General features: G+C 42.7%; 1 protein-coding gene across 1 annotated transcript in view; it reads right to left on the reverse strand.

Annotated features, from left to right (window-relative positions):
* Nucleotides 1–24,330, reverse strand: part of LOC133017728 (receptor-type tyrosine-protein phosphatase S-like) — a 53,463-nt gene that overhangs the window by 18,894 nt on the left and 10,239 nt on the right. The window contains exons 4-12 of the mRNA XM_061083891.1: nucleotides 19,313–19,501; nucleotides 11,438–11,548; nucleotides 10,537–10,548; nucleotides 6,307–6,321; nucleotides 4,549–4,818; nucleotides 3,714–4,093; nucleotides 1,910–2,111; nucleotides 635–771; nucleotides 252–396 (exon numbers count right to left, since the gene is read on the reverse strand). Of these exons, the coding sequence (XP_060939874.1) occupies nucleotides 252–396; nucleotides 635–771; nucleotides 1,910–2,111; nucleotides 3,714–4,093; nucleotides 4,549–4,818; nucleotides 6,307–6,321; nucleotides 10,537–10,548; nucleotides 11,438–11,548; nucleotides 19,313–19,501 (1,461 nt within the window). The remainder of the gene's footprint in view (nucleotides 1–251; nucleotides 397–634; nucleotides 772–1,909; nucleotides 2,112–3,713; nucleotides 4,094–4,548; nucleotides 4,819–6,306; nucleotides 6,322–10,536; nucleotides 10,549–11,437; nucleotides 11,549–19,312; nucleotides 19,502–24,330) is intronic.

Here is a 24,330-nt window from a genome sequence, read left to right on the forward strand (position 1 = left end):
TAAAGAAGATAAATGAAGCAATGCGGCGATGGTTCCCAGGTTTTACCAGGTCAGGAGCTGAGCACAATGTAATTTAAACTGTGTGTGTGTGTGTGTGTGTGTGAGTTTGAGAAGAAGGGTGCGTGTAGGGGACAACATATTTGCATGAGATTTGTGTACAAGGCTCAAACACAACACAACCCAAATTCTGTGGGAAATGTGTGTTTGTGCCAGCAGGTAAATGATGTGAGCCCAGTCAAATTGAGACGTACTGGCTTGTGACGTCCTCTGCACCAGCTCATTAGTGAACGCGCCGATGCCTTTGCTGGAGATGGCGGCCAGGGAGAAGGAGTACTCGGTGTTCGCTTTTAGACCCTCCACTGTGTAAGAGTTCCTCGGCCCAAAGGTCAGCTTCTCCTGTGAGAGAGAGAGAGAGGAGCAGAGGACGCGGTGAGAGGTGGGATGAGGGGAGGGGAAACAGGAACATTAAAGGAGATTTGGAGAGAGAAAGAGATGAGACTGTCGCCAGCCGAGACAGCAGCGCAGTACGCTTAGGATAATCTTTTTTTCGTACTCCATCATCTTCTCTTCTCCCTCTGTCTTTTAAGAAAATCCACCCAGCAGACAGGTTTATAGAGAGTATGAGAGGTCTTACCAAACTGCCAAACTTGACTGGTTTGTAGAGCAGCTCATAGTTGACGATTCCCTCCTTGGTGTACGCAGGCTCCCACGTCACCTCTATGCTGGTGTCCGTCACCTTGCCCACTCTAAACTTCCCTGGCTGACCGGGGACTGAGAGGAACAGAACAACACACAGTCAGGAAAATGCACACAATCCATCTTTGTATTGTAGTTAATGACCTTTCTTCAACAGCTTGTCACTATAGGCGATGAGATCCTACAGTGCATGAAAACATGATGTATGTAAAGTATGTGTTTAGATTAGATGCGGTTTATTTCACACAGCAAAATCATTTGCATGCACTGATCAGATAAATACATCATATTTCACTGGGAAGGCTTTCTCTAACTCTACGATATATTTAAAAGACTTCTATTTTAACATTTTAAACGTAATTAATTCAGTAAATTGTATATCTCTCTAATTTCATAACTATATAAATAAGTATATTATTGTTTATATTATTAATGGATTAATAGGAATAATGTTGCAAGGGAAATACAACTGTCCATCAAACCATCAAACCACACTCAGTCAAGATTGTTTCTGATATTTAGCATTCAAATAGGTGTTTAAGTGTGGGGGGTTGAAGGGGTTGGCCAGGTATTTTAAAATTCATTTTGGAATCAAAGATGAGTCTTTTATAACCGTGACTCCCTGCTTTCTTTTCTTAAGCTTACACAGTTCTGGCCCAGCATGTAGAATCCATTCATTCAGCACAATTTGTTTTCTGTCAGGTCAAGCTTATTTGTTAAGTCTACAGTGGACAACTTCCCAAGAACAACGTGTGTATAAGATAAAGTATAGGCAAAACAAAGGTTTTTAAGAGTGCATAATATTGACTTTTGACCACCAAAATCAAATTGGTAATTTTTTTTATCTGACTGAATGTATGAACCAAATTACGAGATATTCTCTCCAGGCGATCTTGAGATATCCTGTTCACAAGACCAAAAATGTCTTGTAAGAGCAAAATGACCTTGACCTATGACCACAGAATACAAATCAGTTCAGGCACGAGTCCAGCTGAACCTGTGTACCAAATTTTAAGAAATTCCTTATAGTTGTTCTTGAGATATCATGTTCAAAAGAATGGAATGGACGGACAATTGAAAACATAACGCATCAGGCCACTGTCTTGGCCTGGAGCCCAAAAATAATTACATCTGCATTGTCTACTCAGCGTTCTGCAAGGTGATTTTACATCCACCAATGACTATTTTTACACTCACAGTCACACACACTTACCTCCTGGCATGACTTTGACATGGACAGGGTCCGAGAAGGGTCCGTCCCCAACAGAGGTGAAGGCCAGGACTTGGATGGTGTACGTCTCTGAGGTGATGAGGCTCTGAATGGTGGTGATCACGCTGTCCTGGACGTTATGAATCTGCCACTCATTCATGGGCCGGGACGGGTCCATGGTGTAGTACACACGGTAGCCTTTCACCTAGGCCGAAAAGTGGGGTGAAAGAAAGTCCTTTAGATCGAAGGGCAGCAGAATATTGGATTCTGCTGTGGAATCTAATGTGAAGGTCATCAGCGACTTGATTGTATTAAGTGATCGTCCATCTAATCCCACTGACCTGCACGCACGCTAAGCCATAATACCTTTCAACACAACTAGACACACAGCCAAGGTCGTCATCTATGAACTGCTGTTTTATTTTAGTCCAGATGGTCGTGTGGATTGTTCGGTTCAGTGTTTGTTAGAGGTCATTGTGACAAATTGATGTTGTAACATCTCGGAGGCAGCTATGTATTTGACCTTGATGGACGAAAAAAAAAGAAAATGCACTTTAAGATTGAAAGCTCCAGTTCTAATACAAGATGAGTGTTCTGAGATTGAAGAGCACGAGATATAATCAAAACACTCCATCCTACGGGATTTGTTTATGGGAAGTTCAGGGTTTATGTAATCTCGACGCCACGCCGTTGCTCTTACACTCCACCCCTGCCACCTCTCCAGTTATTATTCTTTAATATCTATAATCCCCATATGCTCTCAATTCAGTCTGCAGGTTTTATGAACCGACTGCACAGTGAGGTGTGCTGGAAAAAGGAAATAGGCCTCAGGAGGGAGCGCGCTTAGCTGAGAGCGGACAGTCCAATTACCATTTCTTTCTTTAGAGGGCGAGGGAAGTGGCGAGGGAGCTACAGGACGGAAATCGTTGGCAAGACGCGATCCCTGCAAAAGACACGGACCTGCGCGCCAGAGTGAAGCTCCCACTGGTGAAGCTTATGAAGCCTTAAACATTTTAACCTCCTGTGCAGTTTTGAAATGTTGTCAGTCTGAATAGTAGGTACAGGAAAATGACATTTCAGCTTCACTTTACTTCATGTCTCCCTATTTAGCATAAATAACCATTAGATTTAATGAATAGCCTTTGAAACTCTACCGTGTTGTTGAGAGCAAATATAAAGACATTTCAAGTGTTATTGAATTTGCTGTCTTTGTTTGCAATTCTAAACCATCCTATGCAGTCATACATATTTTATAATATTACAACTATGCTTTGCTAAAATTCATTATCCGTCTGCCTCCACTTATGCGAGTCCACAGGAGGAGTTATAGTTGTTGAAAAATACATTAATAAATAAACACTTACATCTGCTTACGACTACATTATTGTGAGTTAGAAATCATCCATTAAATATTTATAAAGTCTTTCTAAAATGATTTGAAATTTCCAATGTTCCAATATGTACACTCTGTCCTGGTGGTCATGAATGGGTCAGAGATGAGGGTAAAGTATGAAAAAGTTATTTAAATAATTTAAGTAAAATGAAACTAGACGACATGAACTGAAACTTTGGATTCACGAGATGGAAGCTGTCACTCTGACTGGACTCAGCATCATTAATCATTTGTTTGTGAAACAGAGGATGCAGGTTTCTCTTGACAGGCTTCACTTCTGCAGACGTTGAGCAACCGAATTAAAATTAACATCTTTTTTGTTTGACAGGAAGAGAAGAATACTGACGGACAAAAAAAAGCAAGGAAATGTGTATGACAGCAGATGATAAAGAACTCTTTGTGTCCTCCTCCCACCTGTCCATTGGGCTCCTCCGGCTCCTCCCAGCGGACCATCACCGTGTTCTGAGAGATAATGTGAGCCTGGACGTTTCGGGGAGGGCTGGCCGGGGCCTGCTCTCCTGTCCGAGCCTCCACGCGCGTAGAGGGGGGGCCCTGGCCGATGCTGTTGAAGGCTGACACTCTGATCTCATACTCGGTGTTGGGATATAGCCCCCCGATGCTGTAGCGGGTGGTGGTGATGCTGTCCACGGTCTCGTACTTGCTGTCCGGCCCTTTGGCTCTGTACTGGATGATGTAGTAGGAGACTGGGTCTGGGTTGCCGGAGTCCCAGGTGATGGTCACACTGGTGGCGGTGGTTTCCGTGACAATGGGTGTGCCGGGAGGCTTCGGCAAAGCTTAGGAAAAGAGAGAGGGGGAAATGAATGAGAATTATACTTTCAGTCCACACTGTTTATATCCTAGTGAGATTAATGGCATGTCCTACAGTAGTTGTAATTAATTGCACTGAAAATGTCTTATGAATATCACAGCAAAATCCATTCACACTATCACACTTTCTTATTCTAATATATCCTTATGCACTCTATATATACTACTCTGCATTCTAGTGTTAACGCCATCTGATTTAATGCTTTTTGTTTTTCTCGTACTGTTTGTGTGCATTTACAATGATGTTCACACTAATCTAAAGTTGATTCAAATCTTATTCACTTAAAAATATAGGGGTACGTTACATTTAAAAATCTGGAAATACTAAAGAAAACCAATCTGTTTCTCAATAAGCAGGACTTTCCTCATCCTCTTTTTTCTCTCAGAGGCCAAAGTGGTTAATAATTTGAGAGTCTCTTACTCTTGACGAGGACCTGAGCGATGGACTCGATGGTGCCCAGACTACTCATGGCCACACAGGTATAGTTAGCAGACTCCCGCACGCTGTTCAGCTCTAGCACGTTCCGGCCAATTGGCATCTCATCCTCGGGGGTCAGGTCTTCAGTTCCCAGCATCCACTTGACGTAGGGCATGGGCGAGCCCACGGCCACGCAGGTGATGTTGACGCTCCCGCCCGGCATGATCTCGTGGTTGGAGGGGAAGATTGAGAAGCGAGGGGGCACACGGCGCACTGGGAAAGGAGGAGAGTTGGGGTAGAAGAGGAGGAGGCGGAGGAGTGGGTTGGGGTTGGGTAGAGGGGCGAGGAGGTGGTAGAGAAGAAAAGCGGGGAGGGGAGTGAGGAGAAGGAAGGCAGAGAGAGAGAGGGAGAAAGAGAGAGAGAGAGAAGGAGGAGGCGAGGGAGTAAAGGGGGGAGAGAATCAGAAAGAGAGAGAGAGGAAAGGGAGAGAGGGAGGGAGCAAGATAGAGATTGAGAGAGAAAGTGAGTGCAAGATAAAAAGAGAGAGAGAGAGAGAGAGGAGAGAAGAGGTAACAGGAAGGGGGAGAATGAACTTCAGGGTTTTTACAGAAAATTACAGGAGGGATATTTCAAGTTTAGTCCCAATTACTGTATGGTATTGATGAGTCCAACAAAAAAACACAAATCTTGTGTGGAGCTCGACCAATCACAGTGAGCTGCCTACTCAAAATAATATGTGACAAACTCTTGAGTAACGTTTCAACCAGGACATGACACCTATAGTCAGTTTCTCTTCTTATGGCTTTTCATGCATTCAAGCAGAACAGATGACACTTCAGAGTTTTGACTTAAATTGTGTTGTTATCATTTTCCTTGCTCTAAGCAATGACTAAACTTTAGCTGAAGTGTCAGAGACAAACTTTACTTCATTGAGATTTCTGTGCCGTGATGTGCTTCTGCAGTCGATGGGCTCTTTATTTTTTCGTGTGTGTATCATGGGGGCCGATCAATAGATAGACCTGCTATTTGTGTCCCCATGAGAAGAAGAAGTAAAAGTAGCGAATCAAGTCCAATTCTGCAACTGTCGGGGCACGGCTGACTATACAGTGTGGGGAGAAAGTTGCATCAAGAGAGACTGAACTCATAGGTCACTTGCATGCCTGGGCGACTCAAGAGGGATAAAAATGGTGGAAGAAAACACAAAGAAGAGAACGAAGAACTGAAGACTGAAAGGGAGACAGAGAGAAGCAAGACGAGAGCCAAGGCGCTGCAGGGATAGATGGAGGCAAAGAAAGAGGGAGCGAAAGACAGAGAGAGAGAGAGAGAGAGAGAGAGAGAGAGAGAGAGAGAGAGAGAGAGAGAGAGAGAGAGAGAGAGAGAGAGAGAGAGAGAGAGAGAGAGAGAGAGAGAGAGAGAGAGAGAGAGAGAGAGAGAGAGAGAGAGAGAGAAAGAGGCAGCTCTACTTCTCTTCCAGACAATGACAGGCAATGTAGCAAAGGACAGCCACATTGTACAACAAGAAACTGTACAATACATAAGATTCATAACTGATACAGTGTGTAGTCAAATGAATTGGAGATGTGAACAGGAGTGGATCGAGGGTTCTAATAATAAGGTGTCGTGGCAACTACAGAGTGAGCATTGGACACAGTAAAGAACACCAAGACAGCATGAAAGAGGCATAACGGGAAAGAACGAGTGCGAGCAAAAAGAGATATGTGAGGTAATATGTGCATGTTTATAAGTTAAAAACTTATGTACATGTGTCTGTTGCTCCTACACATCAGGGTGCAGACAGAATGCAGAGGAAGAAGAGAAAAAAAGGGGAACAGGGACAGGAAGGGGGGGGGGAGACAGGGAAGTGGAGATAAAGAGAGGGTTAGAAGAGGGTTTTCAGGGGGCGGGGGGGAAAAGGGGGAAGAAAAGAGGAGCGAAGAAGAAGAAAACACATGGATCTATTTAAAAACACGGCTGTATACCAGATTCAGGCCCATTCAGAAAGTAGGTGCTTAAAAGTAAGAAAAAGAAAACAAGTAAAGAAGACTAGAGATGTCGAAGGAAGAGGAAACCCCAGGGTCACAACACAGGAAACGGAAAGAGACAGAGAGAGAGTAACGGACGAACATCTCTGGATGAAAGGAGAGGATGTAAAGGGAAGGCAGACAGAAAGCAAAAACATCGTCCAGGAACTAAGTGAACTTAAACGTGTAACACAAAACAAATGTTCTGAAGGTGAAAATAAAAAGTTACCGTAAAATGCTAAAAAAAGGGAAACAATGGGTGCAAAGGCTTATAGATGATTTGCAAATCCAGCGATGCTTAAATAAATAACATAAGAAATAAACAGGAAAATAATATAAAATCAAATCAAATCAAAATGTGCTGCATAACCTCCACTCCTTAATGTGTAACATCATTACTTGGAATCTTCATGGGCCACCTCCCCCCTACTCAAAGAATCTAGAGACAGTTGGATAGAAGTTAACATTTTTGTGCATGATTTCAACAAATCAAAAGAGACGAATAGTTGCCGTGATGTCACAGATAAAAGTGCAAAGCATGTGGTACAATTTAAAAATAAATAAGGGCCGGAAGATACCCAGAATTGGACACAGAAGTTGAAGACAAGAAAGAGACAAAGAGACAAAAGAACAGGTAGATCTGTTAGAAACAGACATGGTTATGCAGGCCTCTCCTGGTCTGAGCATGCTGGAGACAGACAGACAGACAGTGCGTCCATGGCAGCGATAGAACATGCGTTAGATAGACAGCAGGTGCAATGCAGCATGACAGCAGAATCAGTTCAATGGAGTCAGTCGTTAGTTACTGACTGGAACTATCAATGCAAGCAAACAAACTAAAACAGACAGTTAATTAAAGCGTATGGATTAGTGTGGTAATATGAGCAACAGCAGGATGAAGGTGGCGCCTGGATGTGAGGGTCAAGTGATCGGAAACAGCACGAACGGAGACACAGGAACCGAAGACTCCGCCATCGAGACGTGGCCGAGTACCTCACAATAAAGTGAGGCTCATAACAAGGGATAATCCTTCACATGCTCACAGAGCCTCCAGCTTAAAGTTAATCGAGCCGGGTCGCGGCATTCCCCTCCGTTTTCTATACGGCGCGCAAGAGCCAGGAGCTTCAATCTTTATTAGCCGAGCTATCATTAGTCCCGTCCTCTGCGGGGAGTCTGGAGGCTACAGACTTGGGAAACCTTGGCACAGAATGAGGATTACCGCCGTGTCTCTGCACCGCTGTATTAGGCGATCAGGCCCCGTCACTGAGCTGACATTTACACAGCAGCAGCCTGTCTGTCTCAAGGACACAGCTTTAATAAACCACTGAAATAAGTGGGAATCATTAATATCCTCCCCGATATCTCAAAATTGAATGGATGTGATTAATTTTGAATGTCAGTCATACAGACATATGGGAGTGTTTGGTAGAGATAGTAACAATCAGGGAAAGTAGGATAAGCAGGCTATTTATTGCAGTAAATTTGGGCCTATTGCTGCAAATATGACCGCAAATACTGTAGTGTTGTTATAATTTCTGGGAATGTGTCAAAAGTATTCAGCTATACTTTACTTCACAATACCACAAAGTACACAGACAATGCAGTATCAACCTGCTGCTTTAGTGCTAACATCCTGATTTTATGACCGATAACGTCCATGCTTGGATTTCATCTAAATTCGCTTGTAAAGTCTTGTATCACTCCGAGAGAAAGTTTCAAGCATCAGAATATCTTTTTTATTTTTTGTCTCTCAGAGCAACTTGCTGCATTTGCTGCTCTGTGGTAATAGACGTCGTCTGTCACGATTCATCTTGAAATAGTAAAAAGTGAAAGCATTATTAACATAAAAATCTTTAACACCATAATTGGTTATAATTGCCCCACCTAAAGCTCAGGCAATCTCTCACCTCGCTGTCTTACCGAATTAGCGTGTTCACACAGGCGTCCTGTTTACACCTGCCGATTAAAACTTGCATCTGTGAAAACTTGTCATTAATTTGACAGTGAATGCAGATTGAATCCATTCCCATTGTAGACAAAAGCCAGGTGTCAGCAGGTGTTAGTGGGTTTTCCCCCAGTGGCAAAGGGGGCTATATTGTGAAGAAAATCTTGCAGTGTGAAGGAATGACGTTTTTTCCCTGGAGACGGATGACGTATGTATTTATTCTCGATGATGGAGGCATCAGAAAGACCAGGCTGATGAGCCAGACAGAGATTTGACACGTTCACAGTTGTGTTGCCAAATCTGACATGTACCTACAAAAATAAGTATCACAATCTCTGTGGAGCTTCCCTCATTGGACACTGTAGATATTGTAAATCTAAACCTTGATTCATGTCGTCAAACCCCTGTTGTGTCTTCTCCATCTGTCTCCAAAGGAAGTCACTGTGTCCGCTCACAGAGATATTTTCTGACTTCCTCCAGTTGTTATCTCTCTGACTTCCTAACTCAACATTGGGTCCTATACTGCAATAGAGGAAAAGGTGACTCATTGTTCGTGTGGTGGATTTAAATAATCTTCAATAGACTTAACTCTAATGAAATCCTATTTAGAGAGACCCAAATAATGAGACAATAAAAAAATATATATATCTTTTTACAAATTAGACTTTAACCATAGAAATTTATCAGAAAACAAAATGTACTTAAAGTGGGATTAACTTTAAGGGGCATCTAAGGGACAATACTAGATTATAATGGTTAACATTAAAAAAGTAGCTACAAGTAGCTATTGCTTATTAATTAAACTTATATATATCATCATACATTAGTTGAATTGCAGAGCTTTTACGTATCAAAAGTTAAATAAATCAATGCAGAAATCGATTCAGTATGTTATACTGTAGTATATGTATTAATGTATAATTGTTTGCAGCATGTGCACATATTTTATTCTTGTAGCTGGTTGACGCAGAGCTAATTTTAAGTATTTGATCCGTACCCTAATCTATAACTATGTCTCAGGTTTGAATATAAAATCTTAACAATCGATAAAGTTAATCAATTTTAGATTCAAACGAATAAAGGGATGTATAACTACACTTGTCAATGAAATTTATTTGATAAAAACACAATTGTATCTTTAATTTGCACTGATTAACTCAAATTAAATTATAATGAACTATCTGAAATGTAAATAGCCAAAGTCCTTGTGGGTCAATTTGTACTTGAAGATAAAGCCTTCGCAAATATACTCAGATATTTTATACTGTGAATAGTGTTTTTCGTTTTCTCGCCATCATGAGTTTGATGTCATGAATTCAGCCAATTAACTGATGCTTCTCATACAAGCCGGCACAGCACATACAGCATCAGAGCAGAACGCCATGTACACGGGGGATTGCCAGTGCAAGGTTTCCACTCAATGCAACAAGTGCAGAACTGGAGCAGATGCGAGGACATGGGAACTTGGACACAACGTCACACATGATGAATACAAAGGGGGAGTGGGGGAAAAAAAATAATCGGTAGCCAGACATGACAAGACAGCAAATCCAATAATATCACAATCCGAGCATATCAAAAGGCGTGAACACACACTGTGCCATGCTCTCGTGTCAGTCCGTCAGTCAACAGACATGCAAGCGGTGCTCCTTTCTCTTTCTCTCTCACTCCTTTCCATGCAAACATCGCCTCTTTTTAATCTTCCAATTCTTGGGTCTCCATGACAACAAGATCATACCATGCAGGAAACACTGATCAGGGAGTGAAGGCAATACCAAGGGTTCTGCACACAAGGCCTCACAATGCAGTTAATGCTCTCTGCTGCGTAGGCAGAACACTTCATCATCGCAGCAGCTTCAGAGAAATCAACTCTCTTCATTTGGGAGACAGAATCATTTCACCTCAAATCTACCGGCGTCCTTTAAAAAAAATGTCTTTATTTTTTCTTTTTTGTTTCTCTCTGTTTCAATAAGTGAAGCTTTCTGAAACAAAGGAGTAACAAAAGAAAAGAAAGAGCACACCAACCTTCTCGAAGCTCTGAGGGATGGAAGGGGGTTGATGCAGAACACAATGACGTGAGAGGGGGGAGAGAGAGAACGGGGAAACACAGAGAGAATAAAAACGGCCAGCGCAAAGCCACTCGCTCCACACACACACACACACACACACACACACACACACACACACACACACACACACACACACACACACACACACACACACACACACACACACACACACACACACACACACACACACACACACATACACACACACACACACACACACACACACACACACACAAACACACAACCACACACACACACACACACACATACACACACACACACACAACCACACACACACACACACACACACACACAAATCTGAGCATTGATTGTGGTCTTTCAGCAATTAGCCAGAACCCACAGTCCAGAGGCTGCCACCAGTTAAACAGGGATCAAGTGGGTGCAAAATTTAAATTCTTTTAAACACAATCAAGAATTGATTATATCCTGATTCTGATCATCAATTTAGTCCGAATTGCCGATCAAATCTGTGCATCTTTTGTGCACCAGTTTCCTCTTACTCTGCCTCTTGTACAGAAACCAGTTTAGTAGACAGATCAGTGGTGTTTCCATGCAGTTAAACCGAGGTGTGTCCCCAAATTTATTTTTCAGTCCGATTCGCCTGCAGGGGTCCGCACCAAGGTTTAAGGTGGACTTGTTAGAGGTGGTTGTGAGAAAAGACCAAACAACAGGGTCGACATGTAGCGTAGACAATGGATGAGTTAGTAATACTTGTTTAACAGCACAGTTACTGAAAAAAGAAACAACTGTATTAATATAGTGAGCAGCAGTGGTTCTGTGTGTCGTCTCTGTGCATGTGTGTGCACGTGCGCGTGGGTCCTGTGCTCAGGTCCTACCTCGCACGTAGAGGTTTGCGGGGGAGGAGTAGCGTACACCTTGAGAGTTGGTGGCCACGCACTCGTACTTCCCTTGGTCGGTTTCCTCGCTGTTCTCAATCTGCAAAGCTCCTGCAAGAGAAACGGAGACAAAGGTGTTGAGACGTCAAATTGCATCATCAATCTTCACCCTATAATCCTTTTTTCTGTTTCTTTTTCTGTTAGATTCTGACCCTGCTCTCTTCTCGTCTCCACTGCTTCAACAACAGCTTCGTTGTTATTTCTGAGGCTCCCTCTGAATGCCCCCCCGCGCCTCCATGTACCAGTATTTGTATTTTTGGCTGGACTGCAGTAATGAGGCCAGCCCCACAAATGCAAATGCATTTGACTGAGTGCTGAAGTTACTCAGATTCAATTTACTCGGCTTTAATTTCCTAACTGGCCGTGGCTGGTTCCAAATGACTTGGTGCAAGCTGTGTCTATTAAGTGGGCGTTTACAGATGGTGTTGCCAACTTCAAACCTTTCAGCATCCTTTATTGACCTTTTTCCAAAAATAAAATAAAACACTTTTTGATAAATCTAGTGACCACATATCATCAATAGAAGAGAAAAGCAATCTTGTTTTTTCCCTTCTCAGACACGCCTCTCGATGACTCCCATTCAACTGATGAAAGTGACTCCTGGTTAACACCTCTTCTTCATGGGTCGTTGTTCCACAATATAAAATGTAAATGAGAACATCTTTTCTTCAGCAGTCTTGACTCATGGAGACCAGATGTAATGACCTTTAAGACTGGGTGTGACATCTATGTGCTTCTCACATGACTGATGAGGATGCATGGTGATTCGCTGAAGCAGAGTACAGCAGTTACTTAGACGAAAAGAACAGCCACAACGCCTTCAGAAGATTGAGACACAGAATGAGACACAGACTTTGACGTACGTGCCTGCTGACCTGCTCGCCGAGGCTCAGGCTGAGAGACAGGTTTGAGGAGGAGGATGCACTGACCTGATGCAGAGCTGCTGCAGAGTCACTAAAACAACTTTATTTCTCAGCCTCAGGAGCAGAAAGAAAATATGAGAGCTTAAACATTTGGCTTCTACTGTAATCCAAACCCTATAATGTTCATCGAGACTAAAAACTGAACAGAAAATGTTTCGATATTAAACGGCAGTGATAATGAATTGTTACATATCAAGTTTCCAAGGCAGAGACAAAAATGTAGGATAAAAGTTAAAGGTTGAAGCTCTCACATGGTTTTATATCATGTTTCTCTCAGCTTCAGAGACTGAGAATTAGTTTAATTTGATTTAGAAACCTTGGAACCTAATAAATGTATTAATGTGAGCACAGAGGGTAAGACAGAAGCAAACAGACAACGGGCTGTAAAAGACTGACACTAGGATGAACACAACGATGACATGGTGTATATGCTAATTACTTTATCTAGCAACATTGAGTGACTTTTCAAGCAGGCTCTGGCTTCTTTCCATTGAAAGAAGTTGCATTGACTGTACATAGTGTAGCTACTCTCCTTCTCCTGAAAAGAGAACATTCAAAATTCAGAATTTCTTTCCCAAAAGTTTGGAAGTAATAATGAAGTCTTTTTATAAACTCAGACGACTCCTAAAGGGCCTTTTTGTTGAAGCCCTCTTTACAAGCTAGTGTCTCCTCTCCAACAGCAGCCTCCCTGTTTCCATGAAGAAAGCCTGGTTCTATCTCGGCAGCAGCGACACAACTTTACCCGACAGCGACGACCCGCAGATGCTCTTTAACTCTTTTAAACTTGGTCTTTTAATGCCTCGATTTTTTCCTCCCACCGTGATAAACAGTGTCTCCCTAAGCATGCTATAATTACACACGTCAGGTTTTCCTTCTTTTCTTTGGTTTCACACGGTGCTATTCTTACTATGTTTTCTTTCTCTTTTCTTTTTTTTCTGCACACAGCCTTTTGAATTGCCAGCAGTATTTTTTCCCTCATCCATTCTGCTCTGTCACATACATCTCATCTAAAACTGACATGCAGCCTGAGGAGGAAGCACTAAACCGTGGATTACACACAAACACACAAACACACACACATGCATGTGTACTGTGTGGATAAACAGTTCACACATGCATGTGTTTACTGTGTAGATAAACAGGCTCGCTCACAGAATTTTCCGTGTTGTCTGTGAGATTGATAACATACTTCTGGTTTGTAAGATATATAAAAACAGAAGATATAGTTTGCACAGATTTTGTTCGCATACATTAAGTTTTATACTGTGAAAATGTACATGTATATGCATGACCATGCAAAATGCTCCAGAATTGTTTTATTAGACAAATACAATTAATTCGTTAGTTCTAGTTAATTAGTTAGAAATATGTAAATAAATGATTTTTTATTTAGGGTTAACTACATCATTTACTGTTTTAACAATAAATATTAACTGCGGGTCCAGTTAGTAGCTTATTAAAGAAAATAAACATAAGCCCCCACATGATCACAAATGACTCTTTCCAATGTCAAGAATTAATCATATGAATAGCTTTGTATAATTTTTGATAGTGACTTTCAAATTTGTATAAATAGTTTTAGATTATTGTGATTATTTGATAGATCATTAGTTAATTCTCTGTTCACAATTTCTGAAATAATTTGTTGTTTTCCTGGTTCTTATTTCATCAAGCGAATATTTAAGTTTTGGACTGAGACAAACATCAGCCTGAGCTTTTCTGACATTTTGAAAACCAAGCCATTAAATTGCTTAAAGAATAATTGGCATATTCATCAAAAATATTCACCCGCCCTACACCCTCTACTCGAAGAAAGCAGAAATACCGTAGTTAATGTAGTCACAGTCACAGCTACTTGAAGCGGATAAAGCTTTTGCTTATCAAATCTTAAGAACGCAGCCAGATAAATACTAAAGCGCTCCAGAGAGACAGGCAGGTTGTGGGTCTGTGTCTGTGTGATGCTCCAAATTAAACAACAGCTGATCAGTAAATGCAGATGTTTAAACCCTGTGCTTTTGGAGGCCCACAGGAGGGCAGGTTTGACTTGTTACAGCGAGCTGGGGCACAAGTGTGTGTGTGTTTTGCGTGTGTGTAGTGAGCTGAGGCCCTGCTAGCTGAAGCTGTCATCTATTTGCTTATGTCTTCTGCAGTTACATGAAAGGAAAACAGCTCGTGCCCTCCTCTTTCTCTCCATTTTTCTATCTCTCGTTTCCCAGCAGTACGGGGCAGAGTTGGAGATAAACAGGAATAAATTATCTGCTCTACGAGCCGATCCTCTCCTTGAGGCAGAAGAAGAAGCGGCAGAAAGACTGAGCTGAGGAGAGATGGGGCTGGACAGGTGCAGCTCTGCAAACAAGAACTCATCTGACAGCTGGAGGCAGCTCATATGGCTACCCATCAGCACAAATTTGAAATCGGCAATTGAAATCTTCTCTTATGCAAAACGTGTCTTCACAGAGAAAGACAGGTGTTCTATATATACAGTGCACGCGGGAGAAAGGTCAAGACACGCAGACATAAACACACGAGGCAAACAGATAACTGGCAATGAGCAAATATAATGAACGCCAGTGTGGGAAAGGGGATAAAAAGCGGTAAGCAGGGAAAGGGAAAGATAACAGGGAAGAAGAGGCAGCGCGGTTTGTCAGTGAGTCTGGAAGCTGCTGAAAGACCCAGGATGAGATGTGACTTCAGTAAATTGAACCACCGAGAAATCGCAGATGGCGTGCACGTCCGCTGGGCTGAAACGCAACCGATCAGATGACAGCAGATACGGCGATCCTGAGCGTAGAGCCTGAACCTCCGGGTCTAACAGATCACCTGCACCCCCTCTCCCACGAGGGGACATTAAGGTGTAATTAGGACACAACACCATCAACAATCAAGACAGATGGTCTCTAATGTTTTGTCCTGACAAACTCTGAGATTGAAAATGCTTAACTGGTAACCTGATTATAATTAAAACATCTATTTCGGAATTTTCCTGAAGTAATTAAAAGTGCAATATGTAGCTTCAGCCACTAGGGGTCTCTAAACCAAAAAATTGACAAAATACCTAGTTTGATGACGTGAAAATGTACCTGAGCGAATTAGGATCATTTTCTTGGACAAAGTGAATTATGTTCTAAGATACAAAGCTGAATATATTTGAGTTTGGGGAAAAATGGGCAATTTAACTTAATTTCATCGATAATGAAAACAAATTGTAGTTGCCACTCATTGAGTCTCTGCAGATTTATCCTTGCCACATTTCCTGTCAGTCTAAAAACATGATCTCTACAAGGATTAGTCCGTCTCACCATTTTAAAAAATCAATCTGAAAAACAAAAACCGTGATCTTTTTTACTGAGTGACCTCAATTTATCACCAAATTTCACTGGAATCAGTTTGAGCTGACCTGCTGTCTAACACAAAGACAAACCCGGTGGCAGACAGAGATAACAGATGACAATCATAAACGCTAATTATTTGTGTAGTTAGTCAAAATATCACCGGTGTCCACAGTTGATTTAGAAAAACCAAATATTGTCTTTATGTTTTAATCCTTGCCGTCGTCTGTTTTAAATAAAAGTGATGTTTAGCTGCCAGCGTTACCTTTACCACAACCTTTGATCACATCACAGTTCTTAGTCAAGACAGCTCCATCCATTACCCAGTAGTCAACCTCGCGTCCATATTGCACGCCATCTGTTAGAGTGTAGGTCCACGAGAGGCTGTTAAGTGCTTAGGTAAACTCTGCAGATCTCAGTCCCAAATGTCAGAGATAGACAGATAGCTTGTCATGGTTCTCCCCACGTACATCTAAACTGCTGCAGCAGATGGCCCGGAAAAATAGATGGGTGCCTTGGTGGAGGTATAAAGATGTCAGGGAAAGTTCAGCTCGATACTGCACCATATGTTTCTACTGTCAAGAAACCGATGGCGTGTGTGCGCAGCTTTTATGTTGGTGTGTACACACGCGGAGTTCACGACCGCCGGTGGCCGTCGTTTGGACAGTCACCTGCAGCGGGAAGACACTGCAGATGATGGATTATTATGGGCTGTGAAATGGCTAAGAGTCATCTTTTGTGGGATTTGAGCGCAGTCATTCTCAATATCATTTTTCATCCTGACCCCGACGGGCCATAACAAATCTGTCGAAGACCCAGCAGAGAAAGAAAAGAAAGACGGAGAGAAAACAGCGTGTTGCCCCAAACAGATCGCTGGCTGAGGTCCAACGAGAGCTGGCCGCTGCCCACTACATCACAGGCTCTGCTTGGAAGGTGCCCCCATTAAACAGATCTTAGCGGAGTGTTTCATCCATAACACATCTTGCCGCTATTTTGTGCCGAGCTCACTTGTAATTGATTTTCTCCAAGTCATTTCACTGCAACGTTTGGTTCATTATATACTGCATTTTGTTGTTGAGCTTTGTGACGCTTTTGGTGATTTGAAATCCTATTAAGCCCTGCCCTGAACCTCTCCGAGCCATTTGTCTTGCTACTGTTTCACTGATGTGATATGTGGACAAAAATACTGCACCAGTGAATCAGTGTCACGTGTGTGTGACAGCCTAAAAAGCAGAGCAGGTCAAACTTACTATGACAGATTACCATATAATTCATAATTTTAGGGCTACACAAATAAGTATCTGCTATGCTGTGAATCAAAGAAAATATATTTACAAAGAGAGAAAATAGTCATATATATAAATATATATTTTCAACATGAATGGAGAGATCTGACAGAAGCTGTTAATCTATAGCTCCAAGGCAACAAATCCTTCTTTAATGAATTATCAGCGAGAAATTATCAGGAAAACCATCGTAATTATGATTCTGCGATATCCAGACACTGCTTCTTCTATTATGTCTCTGGTTATGGACAGAAGAGATTTAAAACTTAGAATATAAAGGTCGATCTTTTCTTTTGTGTGCATCTCTCCACTGTTTTACCTTTTCCTGCTCCAGATTTCACCTACGACCACTGTCAAGTATTTCACACAGAGACAATTAAACATTAAGTATTCCATCTATCACTATCCTTCATTTCTATTTTTATGCACAAGTTGGTTTTAGGAAATAATACTAGGAAATGAATGTGGGATCTAAAGCTCGTTTCTGCAGAGGGAGAAGAAAAGCTAATGTGGATCTGGCAGGCCTGACATTCAAATTGTAGAATGTTGAATTTGTAGTTTTAATTAAGGGAAATCCGAGATCTGAAAAGTTTCTTTTAACTATATCGCCTTTCCTAAACCAAAAACACAAAACAGAAAGTGTGATACATGGATTTAAAGAGTCCGTCCTGTTTGTACTTTTCTAAAACCCGTTTCTCTTATAAATGTAAAATTTAAAAGAGTATGACAACATCAAAAACTCTGTAGCCTCAGTTTTGTGTCATATTTGATAATAATTCCATCGTGCAAAAATATAACGCTTTATTCTTGTCAGGCACTTTAACACTAATATCATAGAGCGCCCATCTTGCAATACAGAACAATGCAGCTCATTTATTTCCATGTCATCTGTGTTTGACGTGTTGTTTGGGACACGTAGCTTTGCATAATATATGGTATATAACCATCTGCTGCATATTTAAAAATCCTTTCAGTTGTTCTGAGTCAGCTGAAGACAGTGTTCACATTAATTAGCCAGCGAGTTGTAGCTGTTGGAATCTGTTAGTTACAGCTGGTGTTTCATCTGGCAACTGAAGGCTGGCTGAGGAGGAGAAGTTGTTTCTGTTTACCCCGGTGCTCTTAGAAATGACCGACAACCAGCTCCACCGGCCTGCACATATGTCATGCCCGAATGGAAAGCCTGACAGGCGCTGCAACCGTAACTAAGGGGCAGGGCTCGCTGAACTGTCAGCTCTCAGAGATCTTCCTAAATTGAACGTGTGCAAATCGTAAATGTGTTTAAACAGCCTAATGGCTAACGCTGCACGGAGACGCAGAGCGAAGGTTGACAGAGGGCACCGTGTGATCAGTGAAGGATATTGGCCGACAGCGGGGAGATATCAGGGCTGGTGGGATGGTGGAGCGCAGAGAATATGGATGAAGCAACAACAAAATGGTTTCGCCTCACCATCACTTTCGTTCCTCCCCCGAGGACGGCTGAGAGAGAATGTCTGTGAAAATACGTGTCTTCCTACTCCGTGAGACACTGTATCATCTATACACAGGAGCATAAACAAAACTGAATAAAGTGTCTTCAGCGCGAGATGTGATTGTTCTGTATTCATCCCTCGATATGTCCTTTCTCTCTTCCCTCCCTCTACACTTCGTCTGGCACAGTCATCTTGCGCTCACTTTTTAAGATACCGAGCTCATTTCACACAATTTCAGGCTGGGCGGGTCACAAGATAAGAGGAGCATCAGTTAAATGCCTAATGTGGAGAAACTTCATCTCTGTTTCTATTGATTTTCAGATCAGGGAGAGGAGAACCATAGTTGCTTTGAAGTTGATTGATTATTATATGAAATAGCTATTTCAAAGTGGATTTACTTTATAATTGTGTGAACTTTCTAAAATCACTTTTAATAGGCCAATGTGAGACCATGTATTATGATATTTATGATCAACCGTGGAGAGTTTTGTGCCTTGAAAGTGTCATCTTTTTTAATAATCTTTCCTCCCAAATGTTAATAAAAACAGCATATTTTTTTCTCTCGCGGCTTAAGGACGGCACAATTATCCTTTTATGAAATTGGCTTTAAAGAGGTTTCACAGCCCCTAAGGATGTAAATAAGCTCAGAGAGGAGCATGTAATGCCTCGGTCCTAATTAAAACGTTCTAATCGCTGAATTTAGAGCAACAGAGATTTCACCTGATAGCGGCGCTAAGCTTTAGCTGCGCCGCTTTGTTTACTTATTGGCAAATTGATCGGTGTTACTGACAGTCGTCATCCGTCTCACCTGATCGAAGCTGTTTGATGCGACCCCGGCTGGTGCTGTGGTCGACGGGCAGGAAGTCTTTGAACCAGGAGATCTCGGGGTCGGGGATGCCGCTGGCAGCACACAGCATGGTGGCCGTCCTCGTCCGCTCCACCACCTTCAGCTGGGGACCCATGTCTATACTGGGGAAGCCGAATGGCAGCAGGTCATCTGTAAAGACAATATATAGATAATGAAGGAATTGCACAGACTGGCAGCAAATCCGTCCATGTCCCAATCGCAGGGATTTGTGTCTGTCTGTCCATCTGTCTTTGGCTCACATTTCTCCAGAACCCTTCATCTTCTCAGCTTCACACTTGGAACTTGTTTTGGAAAAGGCTCAAGGAAGTGCAGTGTCGGATTTGGTGCGGTTTGGACACTCGATACGTTCAATACTAATAAACTTTAAATAAACAGGCAAACAGCGCCTTGCTGTCTGTGTGGAGCTGTAACAGGGAGTCTGTGGGCCGTGCTGAACATGTGGTGGTGAAAGACAAATACACTTTATATAAGCACTCTTTTGTGTGTTGTATTGTGTGGTGGAACCATATATTAAGTTAACATATAATCAAACTTGGAAAGCTTACAGGGCTTTTGTGTTCTTGGGCTGTCTAAGGACACAATCCTGTGAACTGCAAAACTCCCTATTTCTGCCAAAAGAGCTGTAATGAAACCATATTTTAAACTCTTGAGACTATAGGCTGATCTCTCCCTTGGTATAAACAGGATGGAGAAAGTCACGTAAATCATTCCCTTGGTAAAAGCCAACGGGTGGGTATGGGGTTGAAAGATATTTGTTCATATTTTTTAAGCTGGGCGACAACTATCCTCCTCCTATTGCCAAGGCTGTAATTCACCAGAGCAAAGAACCACTGTAATAAAAAACACAATGAAAAAGGTGATCTTCCTGTGTGATACTGAATGTGAAACAGTATAAGAGATGCTGTATCTTTTGTTATTATTCAGTTCCTCCAGACTTATTTTCCACAACAATGACTTCTTCTATGTCCTCCGATAACCTACAGGAAAATGTGTTTTCACTTCCCAAGATGAGTAGCGACCACGACTGAATGAACTACCCACTCTGAAACCTCTGTCACTCTGATTGTGGCTCACGTATCTTGACAATCGTTCATCTTATCAGCTTCACAACTGGTATATGTATTCAGGAGGGTGCAAGGAGGTGGAGCAGCTTCAGGGTTCTGTGTCACTCAGCCAGTCTTTACTGCCGGTCACTTTTTACAGTTTCAGAGAGGAGGCTGCAACCGGCGTTACCACAGGCCAAGCTAACAGCCAACTCTAAACAGGCAGGTGTAGAACGGGAACTGCACTCGTCAGGACAATGATGGATTATTGAGGCAGTTATGGGACAGAGCCAGAGACCCCCCCGACCATGCACTGAATCACGCCTGTCCTTCCTCTGAGGTTAAACATAAAAAACAGACATAGTCTCACCTAAAAACAGTGATGTGAGAGTCGCTGTTCTCCCACTTTAATGTGTACGGGTTCTTGGAAGTAGAGATACTGGCAAGGGCATCAGAGTTCCTATATCGTCAGCATGCCCTTTTTTTTCTTTTTACAGCTAGTCATTAGGTGATATAGAAGGCAGGCAGAAACAGAGTTAGGTTTTAGTGCATGTGTGACAGGGTGCCTCGACAGCAGTGTAAACATACCGCCCAATCAGCAGGAGTTAACTTAAGAGCCCACACATGCAAAAACATGTGTAAACACAGACGCGCGCACACACACACACACACACACACACACACACAGACACACACACACACACACACACACAGAGTGTACGTCCCTAACCTAGAAACACAGGTGTTTGGTGACAGTGGCGGTGAACTGTGGGTTTTTCTTCCATGGTGTGTTATGTTCTGGTAATGATTCCTGTCTAATAACTATGCAGAGAGCTCCTCGGAAACAGCAGCAGCAATTAGAAGCTAGGATCAAGAGGAGGGGCAGGGCACTGGGGGTAATAAGGACTTGTTAGCGGTAATTGTTAAAATGTAGCAACGATTAGAGAGGCCGATCTGCGATGTGTCTGCACGCGCCTGGGTATGTCTGATGACGGTGTGGGGGGGGGTGAGAGTGTATGTTTCTGTGTGTGTGTGTTGCCTGTGCTTGTACATATTTGTTTCTATAGCTTTCTATTAGCATCTTCACAGATTTCGTGCCATGTGTGGAATAATGTAAGGAGACACGTCCACACATATCCAGGAAGAAAATGAAGGTGTGTGCATCCTGAAAAGCATTGGCTCTCTCTTTCACACACACACTAACACACACCCAACACACACACACACACACACACACACACACACACACACACACACACACACACACACACACACACACACACACACACACACACACACACACACACACACACACACACACACACACACACACACACACACTGACACACACTGACACACACCCAAACACACAGACACGCACACACAAGCATTCACATACACTTTCTCTGGTGAATGGGATTAAGCATCTCAGTGACAACAGTCCAGATGGCCAGACACGTAATCAAGCATCCATCAGCCTTCCTGCTTCCTGCTCTTCTTACTCTCTCTCTCTCTTTCTCTCTCTCTCTCTCCCTCTCTCTCTCCCTCTCTCTCTCTCTCTCTCTCTCTCTCTCTCTCTTTCTACCTACACACAGACACCTCCCCCATACCTGGACCTATAATTTTACATTCACAGTTTCCTACGGCAGTGAGGCAATTACCAAGATGGCAATTTGCTTGGTTAAAAAAATTACACCCACGGGAGCCTCTAGACGGTCGAGCACAACAGAACCCGTTAAAAGAGCCAAGCATCGCCGCCAATCCCGGAGCCAAACGCAGTCCGAGATGCAGACCGTGGCCACGTCAACTGTCTGTGTGTTTTTCCTCCGCTCCTCCGCTCCTCTCCTCCTCCTCCTGCTACCTAACCACATGACAGACATGCACCATCTGTCTCTGCACACTCTGCGATGGGGATGAGAGGCTGAGTGGAGATAGGATCTATCGCTCTCTCTCTCTCTTTACACAGTCATCAGCTTTGGAGAGACCCCTGTCAGATAGGAATGTCAAGCTGCTCCTAATGGCGTGGCTGAGGGGGAGGAAGGAGAGGAGAAGCTCAGAGAAGAGCCTGGGGAGGATGTTTATTTTCAACACCAGGGCTGGAGCTCAGGTGACGTTCGGGCCTTGCAGCATGCATACATCTGCCGACAGAGCCCAGAGTCGAGGGGGGGGGACCATCATTACCTCCCCACACTTCCTTCCCTCCCACACCACCCTAGACTGATCAATGCTAATGTCCCACTTGAATGGAGGCGAGTGGTAGGCCCATTGAACGAACAGGGAGGAGGAGAAAGGAAGGCGAGGGGGGGGAGGATTGATATGCAGGTCAGGAGGTGAGTTCCCCCGGGCTGCGGTATATGCCCTGCCTACATCTGCTCCCTCCTGCCCTCCTACCACCCCGCCTCTCTCCTGAGAGGGTTCAGATGGTCTTTTTATCACTCCGCTGGCTACCACTACACGGACTCCCTGGCTGTTAATTACAGCACGTCACTGCATTGCTGCTCGGAGCGTGTGCATGCATGTGCGTGTGTGTCTTTGTGTTTGTGTGTGTGTGTGTGTCTTTGTGTGTGTGTGTGTGTGTTGGTAGGGGGTCTAGATCTGTATTCCAGTCAGGTCTTTATCAATGCTGCAAATATAGTGTAGGTGGACCTTGAACGAAATCATTAGAGGGAGGTAGGAGAAAGAAGGAGATGTAGCTAGATATAGATAGATGGGGAAATAGATATAGAGAGACATATATGAATAGAGATGAGATATGGAGATATATATATAAAGAGATAGAGATGTAGATAAAGATAAAGATATGGATAACGATATAGAAAGATAGATAGATAGATAGATAGATAGATAGATAGATAGATAGATAGATAGATAGATAGATAGATAGATAGATAGATAGATAGATAGATAGATAGATAGATAGATAGATAGATAGATAGATAGATAGATAGATAGATAGATAGATAGATAGATAGATAGATAGATAGATAGATAGATAGATAGATAGATAGATAGATAGATAGATAGATAGATAGATAGATAGATAGATAGATAGATAGATAGATAGATAGATAGATAGATAGATAGATAGATAGATAGATAGATAGATAGATAGATAGATAGATAGATAGATAGATAGATAGATAGATGGATAGATGGATAGATGAAGTCCAGTGAAGTACAGTTCACTGGAGAGTGGAATAGGGGGCTACAGGTATTCAGTGAGGCACATGGATGAGTCAGCCGCTGCTTGAAATAGATACTGCGGGCATGGCCTTGATCACACTTTTCACCAAATGAATCATTTATCAAAAACAAACACTGCTGCGGAAGAGCACAGCTTATTTTTCATCTCCTGGTTAAATTGATAAGACAGCCTATGGAAAAATTCAGCAAGCGTATATAAACAAAGTGTGTGTGTGTGTGTTTGTGTGTCAACAGCGTTTGCGGCAACATTGGCAAGGACCACTCAGCATTGTTCCCTGCAGCTTTGTGTTTGTGTGTATTTGTGTGAATTAAGAGGTTGAGAGCGAACATTTTGGCCTGGTTATGTTTGCAGAAGGGCAATCAGGCTTGATGCCCAAAACCAGTCGGTGGAGCCAACAGCTCTGGGTAAATATGCAAGTCGTGCGTCTGTGTGCACGCACAAACACACATACGGACACACATACTGGCACACAAAAGACACACACACACACACACAGAGTTAATGGCATAATGCATATGATGCAAACACACAAACACAAATCCTTGTTTTCTTTCTCTGGCTCTCTTTGAAATGCCCTCTCACAAACACAGATGCACTCCCTCACACTCCCCCTCCACACAGAAAATCATCATTTGTCCTGTTTAAGAAACAGGTTGCCTATTCATCTCTCAGTTCATTTCAGTGCCGAATGGCCATGTGCGTGAAAGAGG

Source organism: Limanda limanda, chromosome 13, assembly GCF_963576545.1.
Source record: "Limanda limanda chromosome 13, fLimLim1.1, whole genome shotgun sequence".
NCBI classification, from domain to species: Eukaryota; Metazoa; Chordata; class Actinopteri; order Pleuronectiformes; family Pleuronectidae; genus Limanda; species Limanda limanda.